The sequence below is a fragment of the Lepus europaeus genome, chromosome 5, assembly GCF_033115175.1.
Source record: "Lepus europaeus isolate LE1 chromosome 5, mLepTim1.pri, whole genome shotgun sequence".
NCBI classification, from domain to species: domain Eukaryota; kingdom Metazoa; phylum Chordata; class Mammalia; order Lagomorpha; family Leporidae; genus Lepus; species Lepus europaeus.
Genome location: NC_084831.1, coordinates 137,188,764 through 137,204,713, shown reverse-complemented (window position 1 = coordinate 137,204,713; position 15,950 = coordinate 137,188,764). Strand labels below are relative to the sequence as shown.

At 42.3% G+C, this 15,950-nt stretch overlaps 1 protein-coding gene across 17 annotated transcripts in view; it reads right to left on the bottom strand.

The window, feature by feature from the left end:
• Positions 1 to 15,950, bottom strand: part of PRRC2C (proline rich coiled-coil 2C) — a 108,117-nt gene that overhangs the window by 47,561 nt on the left and 44,606 nt on the right. For all 17 annotated transcript variants that reach the window (XM_062192762.1, XM_062192776.1, XM_062192767.1 and 14 more), the window contains exons 10-14: positions 15,446 to 15,587; positions 13,532 to 13,585; positions 5,664 to 6,288; positions 1,717 to 1,886; positions 1,271 to 1,520 (exon numbers count right to left, since the gene is read on the bottom strand). In XM_062192762.1, coding sequence (XP_062048746.1) covers positions 1,271 to 1,520; positions 1,717 to 1,886; positions 5,664 to 6,288; positions 13,532 to 13,585; positions 15,446 to 15,587 — 1,241 coding nt within the window. The remainder of the gene's footprint in view (positions 1 to 1,270; positions 1,521 to 1,716; positions 1,887 to 5,663; positions 6,289 to 13,531; positions 13,586 to 15,445; positions 15,588 to 15,950) is intronic.

The following is a 15,950-nucleotide window of genomic DNA, read 5'->3' as shown; positions in this document are numbered from 1 at the left end:
CAGATGGAAGACTTCTCTCTCTCTCTGCCTTTTTCTGTAACTCTTTCAAACAAATAAAATAAATCTTTTAAAAAAAAGAAAATTATTTTATAGCAAATTCCACTTACTTTAGATGAGTAATATTCTATAAAACATGCCATCTGAATTTCAAATCATCCGTATAAATTTTAAAATCAAGATATGATTTTTTTAAAAAAAATAGTCTTTTTAATTTTTATTTACTTGAGAGGCATAGTTACAGACAGAGAGAGGGAGAGAGAGGGACAAAAGTCTTCCATCCACTGGCTCATTCCCCAAATGGCTGTAATGGCTGGAGCTGGGCTGATATGAAACCAGGAGCCAGGAACTTCTTCCGGGTCTCCTATATGGGTGCAGGGGCCAAGCACTTGGGGCATCTTCTGATGCTTTCCAAGGCCATCAGCAGCGAGCTGGATTAGAAGAGGAGCAGTCGAGACTCGAACCAGCAGCCATATGGGATGCTGGTGCTGCAGGTGGATGTTTAGCCTACTATGACACAGTGCCGTCCACAAGATGTAATTTTTAAGCCAGGCGTTTGGTATACAGCAGTTAAAGACGCTGCTTTGGTCACCTCCATGCCCTATTAGACTACTTGGGTTAGAGTCCTGGTTCTGCTTTAAATATGAATTTTCTGCTAATGCACATACTGAAAGGCAGCAACAGGTGATAGCTCCAAGTTCTTGGGTCCCTGCCACCTGCACAAGAGACAAACACTAAGTTCTGGGATCCTAACTAGCCTGTACATTGTGGCCATGTCAGGAGTGAACCAGCAGATGGAAGACCTCTGTGTGTCATTCAAATAAATGGAAATAAGTGAATAAAGAGGGAGGGAGGAGCAAGTCTTGAGCTACACCATTTTGATTATGGATTATCTGGATTCATTTTCATGAGTTCTATAAAAGATTAACTCAGTTGTTTATCTGCTAAGCTATGAAGAAAATTAAGGATTAGGCTGGCAAATGATATAAGAAATGAAAAGGGTGGCATACATAAATTTCAACGCTGAAATACTTTTTTATTCAATATCTAAACAATATTTATAAAACAGAGAAGTGCTTGTATTTTGTATTTGCCACAGCTGGTACAAGTGTCTGGCATTTTTCAAAATAAAATTATATAGTGTAGTGGTCCTATTTAAACTCAAACAATTCACAATGCCCCAGTGAATGCAAAATGGGAGCAAAAAAAAAAAAATTTTTTTTTTGATTCTACCAAACTATAAATGAACCATAAGACAGTAATTTCAACTTACCAGGATGAATGGGTGGAATATCCATAGCAGGTCTCCCTGACATCATTCGAGGATCCATGTATGACTGCATCATGAGCCATCTAGGATCAAAACCCATGGATGCCAAATGTTGAGGGTGAGGTTGCATGGGCTGGTAAACAGGTCTGTGTGGTGGAGGAGGGACAGTGCTACCAGATGGTTGTGAAGAAACGGTTTGTGGAAGTACACCTTGCTGCTGCTGCTGTTGCCACTGCTGCTGTTTCATTTGTTCCTGGAAAAGTAACACATCTTGATATCTTAGTTGCACATATTAAACCGAACTGCTTATTAATATTAATAAACATTTATTAAAAGGGAAAAGGAATTTCAATGAAAATTTCCATACTTTATATATTTTAGGTTTCATGTCAAATTAATTTCTCAGAAAGCTGAGAAATCACAAGCATATGGTATGTTTTTATTCTTACCTGTTGCCGCTGAAATCGTGGTGGTAAAGATTTCTGAAATTGTTTGAAATAGCCAGGTAATACAGCAGGCCGAGGCTGAGATCCTGACTCTGGTTCTGTTTCATGAACCACTTGCGTGGTCTCCTTTTCACTGCGATTACTATCTTGTCTAGTAAATACTGGCTTCTCCTCTGCCCAAAGAAAAGGTGAAAGGTAATGGTATTCATCCATGATACTTACCAAATACATGCTGTCTGTGCTGGAATGAGATGATTAGAGTGAGGTACAATAAAACTTCAGGAAGAAAAGTGTCCCTAACATTCCAAAACATTGTTTTGTATTGATAGTGGTGTACATCAATGTGATATTACATTTATTAATGTCAATATTTACTATGAGCACCTGCATAAAAACAAAAATAGCCTGAAAATACTTAAACATTAAGCACATTGACTTATTCAAACTTTATTAAATCAAGAGACTATTATTTTTAAAGACTAATGTGGTTACTTAAATCTGAGGATGACAGAGTGATCACTAGTCATCCTCAAACATCATCACCATTATTCTAAGAGGGTCAAGTATGATACATGTTTATTAGAGAGCATGCCATGTCAACAGTTACAAAGCCAGACATACTACAAATATATCTCAAATGACTATTAATGAGGTAGAGTAAGAGATAGACAGGAGAGGGAGAGACAGAGGGAAAGATCTTCTATCTGCTGGTTCACTCCCCAAATGGCCACAACAGCAGGAGCTAGGGCAATCTGAAGCCAGGAGACAGGAGCTTCTTCTGGGTCTCCCATGTGGATGCAGGGGCCCACGTGCTTGGGTCATCTTCTACTGCTTTCCTAGGCCACTGCAGAGAGCTGGATTAAAAGAACAGCCAGGACTAGAACTGGTGCCCATGTGGAATGCTGGCACAGCAGGTGGAGGATTAACCTACTGCACTATGGGCACAGGGCCCATAATATGAATTTTTAAAAGGATGTTTTATTTTGTTGACATAAAAAAATGCTGTTAAGAATCATTAATTATATTTTTCTTGTCCACATTATGTTCGATATTAAGAATCTTGTAATGGGCTGGTATGAAGGCACAATGGGTTAAAGCCTCAACCTATGACACCAGTAGCCCATCTTGCTTGAAGTGCCAGTTTGAGTCCCAGCTGCTCCACTTCTGATCCAGCTCCCTGCTAATGCACTTGGGAAAACACTTCGGTTGTAAACCAGCAAATGAAAGATCTCAGTCTCTGTCTTTCTCTCTCCCTTTCACCATGTTACCTAGCATTTAAAATAATAAAATCTTAAAAAAAAAAAAAAAAAAGGGAATGTTGTGAAAGGAAAGTAAAATAGTGAAGGATAAAAATAAGCAATGCGCCAGCGCCGCGGCTCACTAGGTTAATCCTCCGCCTTGCGGCGCCGGCACACCGGGTTCTAGTCCCGGTTGGGGCACCGATCCTGTCCCGGTTGCCCCTCTTCCAGGCCAGCTCTCTGCTGTGGCCAGGGAGTGCAGTGGAGGATGGCCCAAGTGCTTGGGCCCTGCACCCCATGGGAGACCAGGAGAAGCACCTGGCTCCTGCCATTGGATCAGCGCGGTGCGCTGGTCGCAGCGCGCCAGCCGCGGCGGCCATTGGAGGGTGAACCAGCGGCAAAGGAAGACCTTTCTCTCTGTCTCTCTCACTGTCCACTCTGCCTGTCAAAAAAAAAAAAAAAAAAAAAAAAAAAAAAAAAAAAAAAAAAGCAATGCAGGCACAATATTTAAAAATCAATTTGGTATATCTCATTGACAAATCAAGCTAAAAAGTAAACTGCTGTGAGAGATAAAATGTGAATGAAAATAAGATCTTTAACAAATAAGGACTGTTTAAAAGCCCAATATCAACACATCAAATTCTCCCTAGACTGATTAATATGAAGAAGACTTAGGGAATCTGATGATCTTAACCCAGTAAATGATCAATGGGCCCTATCTCACTACAAAAAAAGAAAAACATTCTTTTATAGTCATATTAAGTGCCAAGTGTGAAGGTAATCTTGCATATGAATTTACCTTAAAAAAATGAATGAATGAATGAGTGAATGAGAAAGGAAGAAAGGGAGGGGGGGAGCGAGAGGGGGAAGAGAAAGAGAGAGAGAAAGGCAGGCAGGCAGGCAGGCAGGCAAGCGAGGTCTCCCACACAGGTTGGCAGGGATCCAACTGCTTGAGTCATCACTGATGCCTCCCAGGGTCTACAGCAGCAGGAAGTTGTAATCAGGAGTTGAACCCAGGGATCAAATTCAGGTACTCTGACCGGGGACACAGGTGTCCTAACTGGTATTTGTCTGAACTGTAGGGCCAAATGTCCACTCTACGTGTAATACTTCTGTATCAGAAAACATACTGAAACTAATTCAAGCCGCTCATTAAAAATGAATTTCACAACAAGTTAGCCATGGTTTAATACTATATTTGAATTGTCATTTAGTCTACAAACCAACTTGGCAAGAATGAAAAACCCATCAGATTTAGAAAAAAACAATCTGGGGCCGGTGCCATGGCATAGTGGGTGAAGCCACCACCTGCAGTGCTGGTACCCTTTATGGGCGCCGGTTTGAGTCCTGGCTGCTCCACTTCTGATCCAGCTCTCTGCTAAGACCTGGGAATGCAGTAGAGCATGATCCTAGTCCTTGGACCCCTGCACCCATGTGGGAGCCCCAGAAGAAACTCCTGGCTCTGGATTGGCCCAGCTTCTGCTGTTGCGGCCATTTGGGGAGTTAACCAATGGATGAAGAACTCTGTCTCTCTCTCTGCCTCTGTCTCCCTGTAACTCTCTACCTTTCAAATAAATCCTCCACCAGCGGCATCGGCATCCCACGTGGGTGCTGGGTTCTAGTCCTGGTTTCTCCTTTTCCAGTCCAGCTCTCTGCTGTGGCCCAGGAGGGCAGTGGAGGGCAGCCCGGGTACCTGGGACCCTGCACTCGTGTGGGAGACCAGGAGGAGGCACCTGGCTCCTGACTTCGGATCGGTGTAGCTCCGGCCGTTGCGGCCATTTGGGAGGTGAACCATCAGATGGAAGACCTTTCTTTCTGTCTCTTTCTCTCTCACTGTCTATAACTCTACCTCTCAAATAAATAGATAAAAAAAAAAAAAAAAAAAAGAAAAAAAAAAGACTTTTAACTAAGAATATAATTACTCTGGTACATTGCAGTCTAACAGTATATCAACTATATGGTGGAAGCTTATCTATTTAAACAGGCCGAAAAAAAATTCTCAAATCACAAACTGGGTACAGTAATCTAATTATGACAATCCAAAATTCTAATAAAACTCTATATAAGTTCAGCTTTAGAAATATTAGTAACAGGTGCTCTAATCAGTTTGCTAAGTATATCTGGAGTCAGAAAAAAAGCAGGATAAGAATCACTAAATGTCACTATGAAGTCAATAGAATTCTGCAGACAAAACAGAATTGAAATTCATCTAGTAAGTTTGAGAAACTTGTCAGGGGATGTTTATAATTACAAAACATGGCTTTACAGCATTCTTGTAATGCAATTGCTACCTTAAAAACAGGTGCTTCTATTGAAACACAGATTAAAAATACAAGCACCTTGGGACTGGAACTGTGGCACAGCAAGGTTAAGCCTCTGCCTGCAGTTCCAGCATCCCATGTGGGCATTGGTTTGAGGCTAGACAGCTCTACTTCCGATCAAATTCCCAGCTAATGGCCCAAGTGCTTGGGTCCCTGAATCCATGTGTGAGACCCAGAAGGAGCTCCTGGCTCTTTGCTTCAGATCCGCACAGATCCAGCCACTGCAGCCATTTGGGGAGTGAACCAGCAGACTCTTTCTGTAATTCTGCCTCTCAAAGAAATACATCTTTAAAAAGGAAAACAGAACAAAACAAAACAAACAAGCACCCAAAGCATAACTATTATGAAACTCTCTGTAAGGTTTAAATAAAAGTGAACAAGATAACGATACCTTTATTACAGAGGTTTTCACTTTCCTGTTTTTCTACCACAGGCTCCACTGCAGTCTCTTTGAGTTCTATTTTTTCCTCCACTTTCTCTCTTTCCTTCTCCAACTCGCACTCCTTTTCCTGTTCTTTCATCTTCTGTAGTTCTTTTTCATTTTCCCTCCACCGTTCTAATTCTTTCTCTTTTTCTTGCTTTCTTTCTTTCTCCATTTCTCTTTGTTTTTCCTGCTCTTTCTCCAGCTCTTTCTCCTTTTCCTGCTGCCTCTCCCTCTCCTTCTCCTTCTCCCTCTCTTTCTCACGCTCCTGTTCTTGTTCTCGTTCAAGCTCTTTCTCACGCTCCCGTTCTCTTTCTCGCTCCCTTTCCCGTATCTCTTCTGGAGATGGTTGTTTTTCCACGATGCCACGCTTCTCATCCAAGCGTTTCAGTTTCTCTGCACATGCCGCCTTCCTTTGTTCTTCCATCCGTCGTTCTTCCTCTTCCCGCCGCTTCCGTGCGCGCTCCACTGCAGCAGAAATTTCTGACTGTTGTCTCCGTCTTTGCTTCCATATTTCATCTTCATCAGGTACTTGCTGCTTGGGGGGGAAAGGGCCTGGTCTTCCAGGTACTGCCTGTCTATCTGGAGGTGGATGCTGAAACACAGAAGTTACGAGATGAGTAGGAGAACTCTGACCAACAATGGGTATCACAGGCTTCACTAAATATGTACCTATTTATTGTGCCAGACACTCTTGGTCACTCATTATGCTGCATACAATTAAAAGCACAACAAGAAATCTCCAAATCTAACTTTAGAGATGAAGGAAATTTACAGTGTGAGGCGGCAGCAGTTAACAGCAGCTGACAGAGCAGAAATTCATGATGGAGAAAAGGTCACAGGGGCCAGTGCTGTGGTGTAGCAGGTAGAACCGCCACCCGCAGTGCAGCATCCCATATGGGCTGCAGTTCGAGTCCCAGCTACACCACTTCTAATCCAGCTCTCTGCTATGGCCTGGGAAAGTAGTAGAAGATGGCCCAAGTCCTTGGGCCCCTGTACCCATATGGTAGACCCAGAGGAGGCTTCTGGCTCCTGGCTTTGGATCAGCACAGCTCCAGTCATTGAGCCCATTTGGGGAGTGAACCAAGGGATGGAAGACTACTCTCTCTCTCTCTGTAACTCTGCATTTCAAATAAATAAATAAATCTTTTAAAAAATTATCCAAATTGATAGCATGATAGCATATAAACTCTGAGAAGGCTAAGGGAAAGATACAGGGAAAACAGAAGGCCATAGTGAGATAGAAACATTGCTAGCTAATAGGCACCTCCAGAAGAAATTTTTAGAAATCAGCCTGGGTACAGAGTTCTATCTTTAGACTGAAAAATCCAGAAAATGATATCTAGAACCTACACAGTACAGTGTGGGAGTATCACCTCAGAAATCAAGTTTTTTTATGATTTACTTTTCATTAAGGAGTTATAAAACAATTACTAAAGCTTAACATTGCTAGGGTTTGGCACTGTGGGTTAAGCTACTGCCTGCGATGTCAGCATCCCATACAAGCGCTGGTTTGAATCCCAGCTGCTCCTCTTCTGATCCAGTGGCTGGAAGATCTGTGATCTCTCTCACACACACAAACTCACCAAATCTTTCAAAAAGAAAAAAAAATGCTGCCAATGAATATGCAAACAGCAGAATGGAAAAGAAGGATGTGAAGCACACAAAGGGAGGAGAAAAAATTTAACAGCTACTAGGGTGGATAAATCTTTTTTTCTTCTTTCTTTTTTTTTTACATTTTTAGCCTTTTATTTTTAAATAATTACAGATTCATAGTAAGTTGCATTTAGCACAGAGAAGTCCCATGTATCGTTCACTTAAAATATGCTCACCACCATCCTTAATCCCTGGCAAACAACTAATCTGTTCTCCATCTCAATAGCCTGTCATTCCAAAAAAAAAAATTTTTTTTTAACTTTTATTTAATAAATATAAATTTCCAAAGTACAACTTTTGGATTCTAGCGGCTTCCCCCCACCCCCATAGTCACCCTCCCACCCACAACCATCCCATCTTCCACTTCCATCCCATTCTTCATCAAGATTCATTTTCAATTATCTTTATATACAGAAGATCAATTTAGTATATACTAAGTAAAGATTTCCACAGTTTGCACCCACACAGAAACACAAAGTATAAAGTACTGTTTGAGTACTAGTTATACCATTAATTCACATTTTTCTTTAATTATTTGAAAGTCAGAGTTACACAGAGAGAGGAGAGGCAGAGAGAGAGAGAGAGAGAGAGAGATTGAGGGAGGGAGGGAGGGAGAGAGGGAGAGAGGTCTTTCATCTGCTGGCTCACTCCCCAATTGGCAGCAATGGCTGGAGCTACGCCAATCTGAAGCCAGGAGCTTCTTCCGGGTTTCTCACGCAGGTGTAGGGGCCCAAGGACCTGGGCCATCTTCCACTGCTTTCCCAGGCCATAGCAGAGAGTTGGATCGGAAGAGGAGCAGCCGGGACTAGAAGCGGTGCCCATATGGGATGCCAACACTTCAGGCCAGGGCGTTAACCTGCTGTGCCACAGCGCCGGCTCCATGGGTGGATAAAGCTTAACTACTACACATGAGCACAACACAGAATCCTTACATAAGTTAAAATAACGGGTCTAAGTTTGTGACATAGCAGTTAAGCGCTGCTTGGGAGGCCTATAACAGTCCCATAACAGACTGTTTCATTCAAGTCCCAGCTATGCTACTTCTGATCCAGGTTCCTGCAAATGCACATCCTGGGAAGAGGCAGATGATGGTTCAAGTACTTGTGTCCCTGCCATCCATGTTGGAGACCTGGATTGAGCTGTTGGCTTCTGGCGTTAGTCTGGCTTGGCCCTGGCTGTTTTAGACATTTGGGGAGTGAATCAGCAAACTGAAGACCACCTCCATCCAACAAATACAATAAATAATTAAAATAAAATAATCTTGTAATTGAAAACAACGGTCTGAGTATAAACCACTTATCTCTTTCTTAGCCGGTGATTTCCATGATCTAAAGCTCAAGACACCAAGCTGAAAAGCCAAATTCCTCCTCTCTAAAAGCATTTAACCACACAGTAAACTTAGAGTAATATTTTTAAAAAAGCAATTTCATGGAAATATAATTTATTTAAGATGTGAAGCATTTTAAATGTATAGTCTGATAGGTCTGGACGAAGATACACTTGTGTAACCTTTGATTCCATTCAGATAGAATGTTCCCAACGTTCCTCTGTCTAAGCCCAAGCATTCCTAACCATAACATTCAATAGTTTTACCTTTCATGACTCAGTGTAATGGTTTTGGGGTTATTTAGTGTGTTTTTCATTACTGGACAGTATTCCACTGTAGGCATACCATTTTATCTAGCATGGACATGTAGACTGTTTTAGATTTAAACCATAAATAAAAAAGCTCTGAATATTCATGAGTCCTTGGTGTTGACAAATGCTTTCATTTATTTCTCTTGGATAAACAACATTCTTGCTCTCAAGTCATATGGTAAAAATGTTTTTTCTTAAAAGAAACAGCTAAACTGTTTTTGCAAAGTGCTTGTAAGGTTTTATAGTCTCACCAGCAATGTAGAAAATGCCAGCGGCTCTATATCCTTGCCAATACATGATGTAACCAGCCATTAAAATTTCGGTTGTGTTAACAAAATCTCATTGTAATTTCAATGTGCATTTCCCTAGTGACTAAAGACATCTGAATATCTTTTCATGTACTTCTTGGCTACTTAAATGTTTTCTTTTGTAAGGTGAATTTCAAATTGTTGGGTTATTTTTCTTTCTGAGTTTTAGTTTGTTTTTGGTAAATACAGCTCTTTAAAAATTAGATGTATTAGGAATTTTTTTCTGTAACATATATCTTTATTTTGGTAAGAGGTATGCCTTGAAGTGCAAATGACAACTTCAGGACTTTTGAATCTTTGCCAAGAAATTTCTGTCAGCACCAAGTTCATAATGAATCTCATCTAAATGGCTGTTTTACCTCCTAAGTACAAAGAAAGGATATGAAGAGAATTCAGTGGTTAAGAGAGCTGGGTGGAGATGATGGTGATGGATGTGGTTGTGGTAAGGGAAGCTGCTTTCAGAGCTGGACGACTGGACAAGGACTCTTGATGTGGTAATATGTAGGCACAGAACTTGATAACAATGGATATTAGGAAAAGTATCTTCCAGTTACAGGAAAGAACAAGGATTATAAAAAGAGAACTGCAATAATATTTATGTGGGGAAGAAGAGGGAGAAGAACAGATGGAGTCAGAAAAGTAGAGAACTGTGAGAAACAGGGGTGGGAGTTTGGCACAAGCGTTAAGCTGTCGCTTGGGATGCCTGCATCCCAATCTGGAATGCCTGGTTCTCTGAGTTCTAGCTATTCTGCTTCTGATCCCATTCCTGCTAATGTGCATCACAGGAGAGAGCTCAAGGATTTGATTCCCTGTCACCCATTTGGGAGACCCAGATGAAGTTCTCAGCTCCTGGCTTTGGCTTGGCCTAGCCCTGGTTATTGTGGACCATTGGGGAGCAAATCAGTGGATGGAAGACCTCTTTTTTTAAATCAAAAATTAAGGGGCTGGTGTTGTGGTGTAGTGGGTACAGCCACCACCTGCGATGTGAGCATCTCATATGGGCACTGGTTCATGTCCTGTCTGCTACATTTCTGATCCAGATGCCTGGTAATAGCCTGGGAAAGCAGTGGAGGATAGCCCAAGAGCTTGGGCACCTTTACCCACATAGGAAACCTGGAAGAAGCTCCTGGTTCCTGCCTTCTGGCATGGCTGTTGTGGCCATTTGGGGAGTCAATCAGCAGATAGAAGATCTCCGTCTCTCTCTCTCTACTCTGTAGCTCTGCCTTTCAAATAAATAAATAAATTCTTTAAAAAATAATAGATTAAGGGCCGGCACCGCGGCTCACTAGGCTAATCCTCTGCCTCGGTTGGGGCGCTGGTTCTGTCCCGGCTGCCCCTCTTCCAGGCCAGCTCTCTGCTGTGGCCAGGGAGTGCAGTGGAGGATGGCCCAAGTCCTTGGGCCCTGCACCCCATGGGAGACCAGGATAGGCACCTGGCTCCTGCCATCGGATCAGCGCGGTGCGCCGGCCGCAGCGCATCAGCCGCGGCGGCCATTGGAGGGTGAACCAACGGCAAAAGGAAGACCTTTCTCTCTGTCTCTTTCTCTCACTGTCCACTCTGCCTGTCAAAAAAAAAAAAAAAAAAAAAAAAAAAAAAAAAAAAAAAAGATTAAAAATTAAAAAAAGAAAAACCACAGGAACAATCTATATAGTTTTAAGATGATCATAGCTGCTACAGAAGAACTGAGCTGAAGGTGGCAGGTGACCAGCCAGCAATAAGAAAGCAAAGTATGTTAAGAACCTGTCGGGACCAGCCCCACGTCTCACTTGGCTAATCCTCCGCCTGAGGTGCCGGCATCCCATATGGGCACCGGGTTCTAGTCCCGGTTGCTCCTCTTTTAGTCCAGCTCTCTGCTATGGCCCGGGAGGGCAGTGGAGGATGGCCCAAGTGCTTGGGTGCCTGCACCCGTGTGGGAGACCAGGAGGAAGCACCTGGCTCCTGGCTTTGGATCGGCGTAGTTCCGGCCGTAGCAGCCATTTGGGGGGTGAACCAATGGAAGGAAGACCTTTCTGTCTGTCTGTCTCTCTCACTGTCTAACTCCATCTGTTTAAAAAAAAAAAAAAAAAAAAAAAGAACCAATGTAAATAGTTCAAATGAAATAAGCAATAATAGTGTATTAATATGTTTTGCAGGTGTAGGTGATATAATTTATTAACAGATAAACCTAGATATAATTAAAAAAAAGAGTCAAGAATAACTTCCAGATTTGAGCCTGAACAAACAGGTGAATGATGATGATGATGCTTTTCCTCGAGATGGGGAAGATAGGAGGAAGAAGCAGAATTGTGCAGATGTCGAAGTGGGGATTGAATTATAGCTTGGACATATTAAGTATGATATGCCTACCGGAGATGGAAGTGGCAATGTGAAACTGATTGGTGAATACATGACTCTTGAGGTCAGGATAAAGCTTTTAGGATTAGAGACATATATTTGAATGTTACTGGCACTTAAAAGACATCTCTTATGGAAAGGTTAGAGATCAAAAAGGGAATGAAAACACAAACCTGAGTCTCCCAATACTCAAAGATATAGCAGGCCCAGAATTAAATAAATGTGATAGACAAATCAACTAGGTTAAAGATGCCAATGAGATTGGGAGAAAAGAACTGGATTTCTTTTTTTTTTTTTTGACAGGCAGAGTTAGACAGTCAGAGTGAGAGAGAGAGAGAGAGAGAGAGAGACAGAGAAAAAGGTCTTCCTTTTTCCATTGGTTCACCACCCAAATGGCTGATGCGACCAGTGCGCTGCACCGATCCGAAGCCAGGAGCCAGGTGCTTCCTCCTGGTTTCCCATGTTGGGGCAGGGCCCAAGCACTTGGGCCATCCTCCACTGCCTTCCCAGGCCACAGCAGAGAGCTGGACTGGAAAAGGAGCAACTGAGACAGAATCCTGCCCCCAAATGTGACTAGAACTCGGGTTGCTGGCGCCGCAGGCAGAGGATTAGCCAAGTGAGCTGAGGCGCCGGCCAAGAACTGGATTTCTTAAGAGAAATGCCATCAGTGACTTTGGTAATAGTTTCAAAAGATAACTGGAAGAGGAAAGTATGCTTTAAGAGGGTTAATTAATCAAGGAACAGTGAAAAAGATAGCATGTATAAATAGAATTTTGCTGGGGCTCGCACTGTGGTGCAGAGGGTTAACACCCTGGCCTAAAGCATATGGGTGCTGGTTCGAGAGCAGGCGGCTCCACTTCCCATCCAGCTCTCTGCTATGGCCTGGGAAAGCAGAAGGTGGCCCAAGTCCTTGGGCCCCTGCACCTGCGTGGGAGACCCGGAATAAGCTCCTGGCTCCCAGCTTTGGGTCGGCGCAGCTCCAGCTGTTGTGGCCAACTGGGGAGTGAAACATCTCTCTCTCTTTCTCTGCCTCTCCTTTCTGTGCAACTCTGACTTTCAAATAAATAAAAATCTTGGCTGGCGCCGTGGCTCAACAGGCTAATCCTCCACCTTGCGGTGCCGGCACACTGGATTCTAGTCCCGGTTGGGGCGCCGGATTCTATCCCGGTTGCCCCTCTTCCAGGCCAGCTCTCTGCTGTGGCCTGGGAAGGCAGTGGAGGATGGCCCAAGTGCTTGGGTCCTGCACCTGCATGGGAGACCAGGAGAAGCACCTGGCTCCTGGCTTTGGATCAGCGAGATGCACCGGCTGCAGCGGCCATTGGAGGGTGAACCAATGGCAAAAAGGAAGACCTTTCTCTCTGTCTCTCTCTCTCTCTCTCTCTCTCTCTCACTATCCACTCTGCCTGTCAAAAAAAAAAAAAAAAAAAAGCAAATACATAAAAATCTTTAAAAAAAAAATAGAATTTTGCTGTGCTGGAAATCAGAGAGTTAGGGTAGGTGCTGGAGGGGAGTATAAGGTGGGATGGGGTGGTTAATGGATCTGTTTTACTGTTTTGTTTTTTTCTTAAAATTTGAGAGGTAACATTACATTAAGAAGTGGAAGATGGAACCCAAGGAACAAGTAAAACAACTGTCCTTAGTAGCAAGGCCAACAAGGAAAATAAAATGAGCTGTGAAGTGGGGAAAAAACCAGGTATATGCTAGGTACTTATTTCCTAAGTCAAACTCTGAACATGGCTATCAGCTGAGAATGAAGACAGAAAGGATGAAGAGGAAGACATACCAAAACCAACAAAGAGAAAAGCTGATTAACTATTTCATAAATGTTAAAAATAAAAAACATGCAGCACCTTTGAACCACCAAATATATACACTACAAACTAGCATTTAATTAATATTTACCTGCTGTGCAAGCAACTTTGGAGGTGGTGGCAAGTGTGAAGATGGACCACGTTCCTATTACAAAGGATTGTCAAAAAATAATCAATTAAGAAAAAAAAAAGACATCTACTATACATATTTGTGAATGTATCATGCAATCTTAATGAGATCACAGCATTACTGAATATAAACTCACCTCTCCCTTTCTCCTTTTTAATAAAAAGAATATCACTGCAAAATTAATTCCGATAGAAATCATCCTATCATTTCAATGAGGTTAGAATCTCATGACATAGCAAACTACAGCAAGTTAGTGGAGGAATTCTGACCAAGGTGAACCCCAAATCACTAATTTTATCTTGCTTAAACATAATACATTTTTTTGAATTTTTTTCCAATGGCAAACTCAAAATACGAATTTGATCTAAAGAAAACAAACATCTCAGGGCTGGTGCTGTGGCATAGTAGGTTAAGCCTCCACCTGCAGTGCTAGCATCCCATATGGGTGCTGGTTCAAGACCCGATTGCTCCACTTCTGATCCAGCTCCCTGCTAATGGCTTGGGAAAGCAGGCCAAATGCTTGGGCCTCTCATCCATGTGAGAGACCTGGAAGAAGCTCCTGCATCCTGACTTTGGATAGGCCCAGCTCCATCCATTGCAGGCATCTGGGGAGTAAACCAGTGGACAGAAGACCTTTCTCTGTCTCTCCCTCTCAAATAAATCTTAAAAAAAAAAAAAAAAAGGGGTGGGGTGGGGTGGGGTAAGGCGGCACTGTGCCGCAGCAGGTAAAGCCCCCATGTGAGCACCGGTTTGAATCCTGGACATTCCACTTCCCACCCAGCTCTCTACTGTGGCCTGGGAAAGCAGTAGAAGATGGCCCAAGTTCTTGGGCCCCTGCACCAACATGGGAAACCTGGAAGAAACTCTGGGCTTCCGATCAGCTCAACTCTGGCTGTTGCAGCCATCTGGGGTGTGAACTAGTGGATGGAAGACCTCTCTCTTTTTCTCTGCCTCTGCCTCTCTCTAAGTCTGCCTTTCAAATACATAAATAATTTTTTTTTAAATCTAAAATATATTTGGACAGGTTATAATATATAGAATTCTTGCTAATTTATACACCAGTATCACAAAAATGGCAAGCAATCAAGACCTGCTCTATCTATCCCTCTATTCGTTAACAATTCTTATCCCACAATATATCAATAAGCATAAGGTCACATGAACCAATAATTTTATTGTATCATTGCATGAAAAGCCCTTCTTTTTAATAAATTTATTAAATGACAGCTCACCGATGCCTTAGGAATAAAATCCAAGAATTAACACTTTTGCCTATCAAGCTATTTAGGACTTATTAAATGTGCTATGCTTTCTCATTCTCTACTCTGTACATGTTCCTAGTGCATGGAACACCTCTCTTCCATTTCTGCTTCTTTAAGAATTCTAGTAGTAAGTCTTGCCTTGACTGAATTCTCTAAGAACTCACTATGTGCACTCTCATTATACTACTTATCACACTGAACTGTAATCAATGCTTACTGGTTACTTTTTCCTTCTTAAAGAGGCTATTAGCTACATCCTTTAAACTCCCTCAAAGGACATGGCCCTCCATCTGTTTTGTATGAATTCTACAAACACATGGTGACTACACCATGATTCTTTAATAGCTGTTAAGTGTACTCTGTCCAAGGTAACCCCTTTTTATTTCCAGTTTGTAATGCAGCTCTTGCAGCCCTTTATCTTCTCAAAATTGAGATCAAGTGTATCTGCTGCCCAAATATTTTCCTTCTTCCACAATGTTCTTCAACATAGCTCGAAATTTTAGGTGTCCTGAATACGCATGATTTCTCACATTCAGGCTCCAATGACTACCAATGATTTCAAAATTAATTTTTCCACAGCATCTGTACTTTCAAGAATCTGAGTCCAACAAACCTGATTAAATGGCGGTCCTTTTCCATAGGGACCCTTTGCTCCTGGTGGCTGGGCAGTTATCTGAGATGATTTAGTGTTGCAAACTTCATCCGCTTCTTTACGGTTTTCAGTGTTTTCAGAGGATTTTGACCCTTGATCTTCACTGAAAAATCAAAATCAAAAATATGTAAATCAAACTATTGCAACAAACAGAAGGTGTTGTGGTACAGCTTGTTAAACCATTACTTGAAATGCCTATATTTCCTGTCTGAGTGCCTGAGATAAAGTCACGTCTCTGCTTCCAATCCATAGCTGAATCCCTGCCACCCAGGAGGGAGATCCAAAGGGAGTTCCCAGCTCCTTCAGCCTGGCCTCGCCTTGGCTGGAGTGAACATTTGGGAATTGAACTAGTAGACAGAAGATCTCCTCTTCTCTGTCACTCTGCCTTTCAAATAAATAAATATTAAAAAAATTTTTTTTAAATAGGAGTAACAAACTGCAGGCTTTTCACGAATGGTTATGAAAT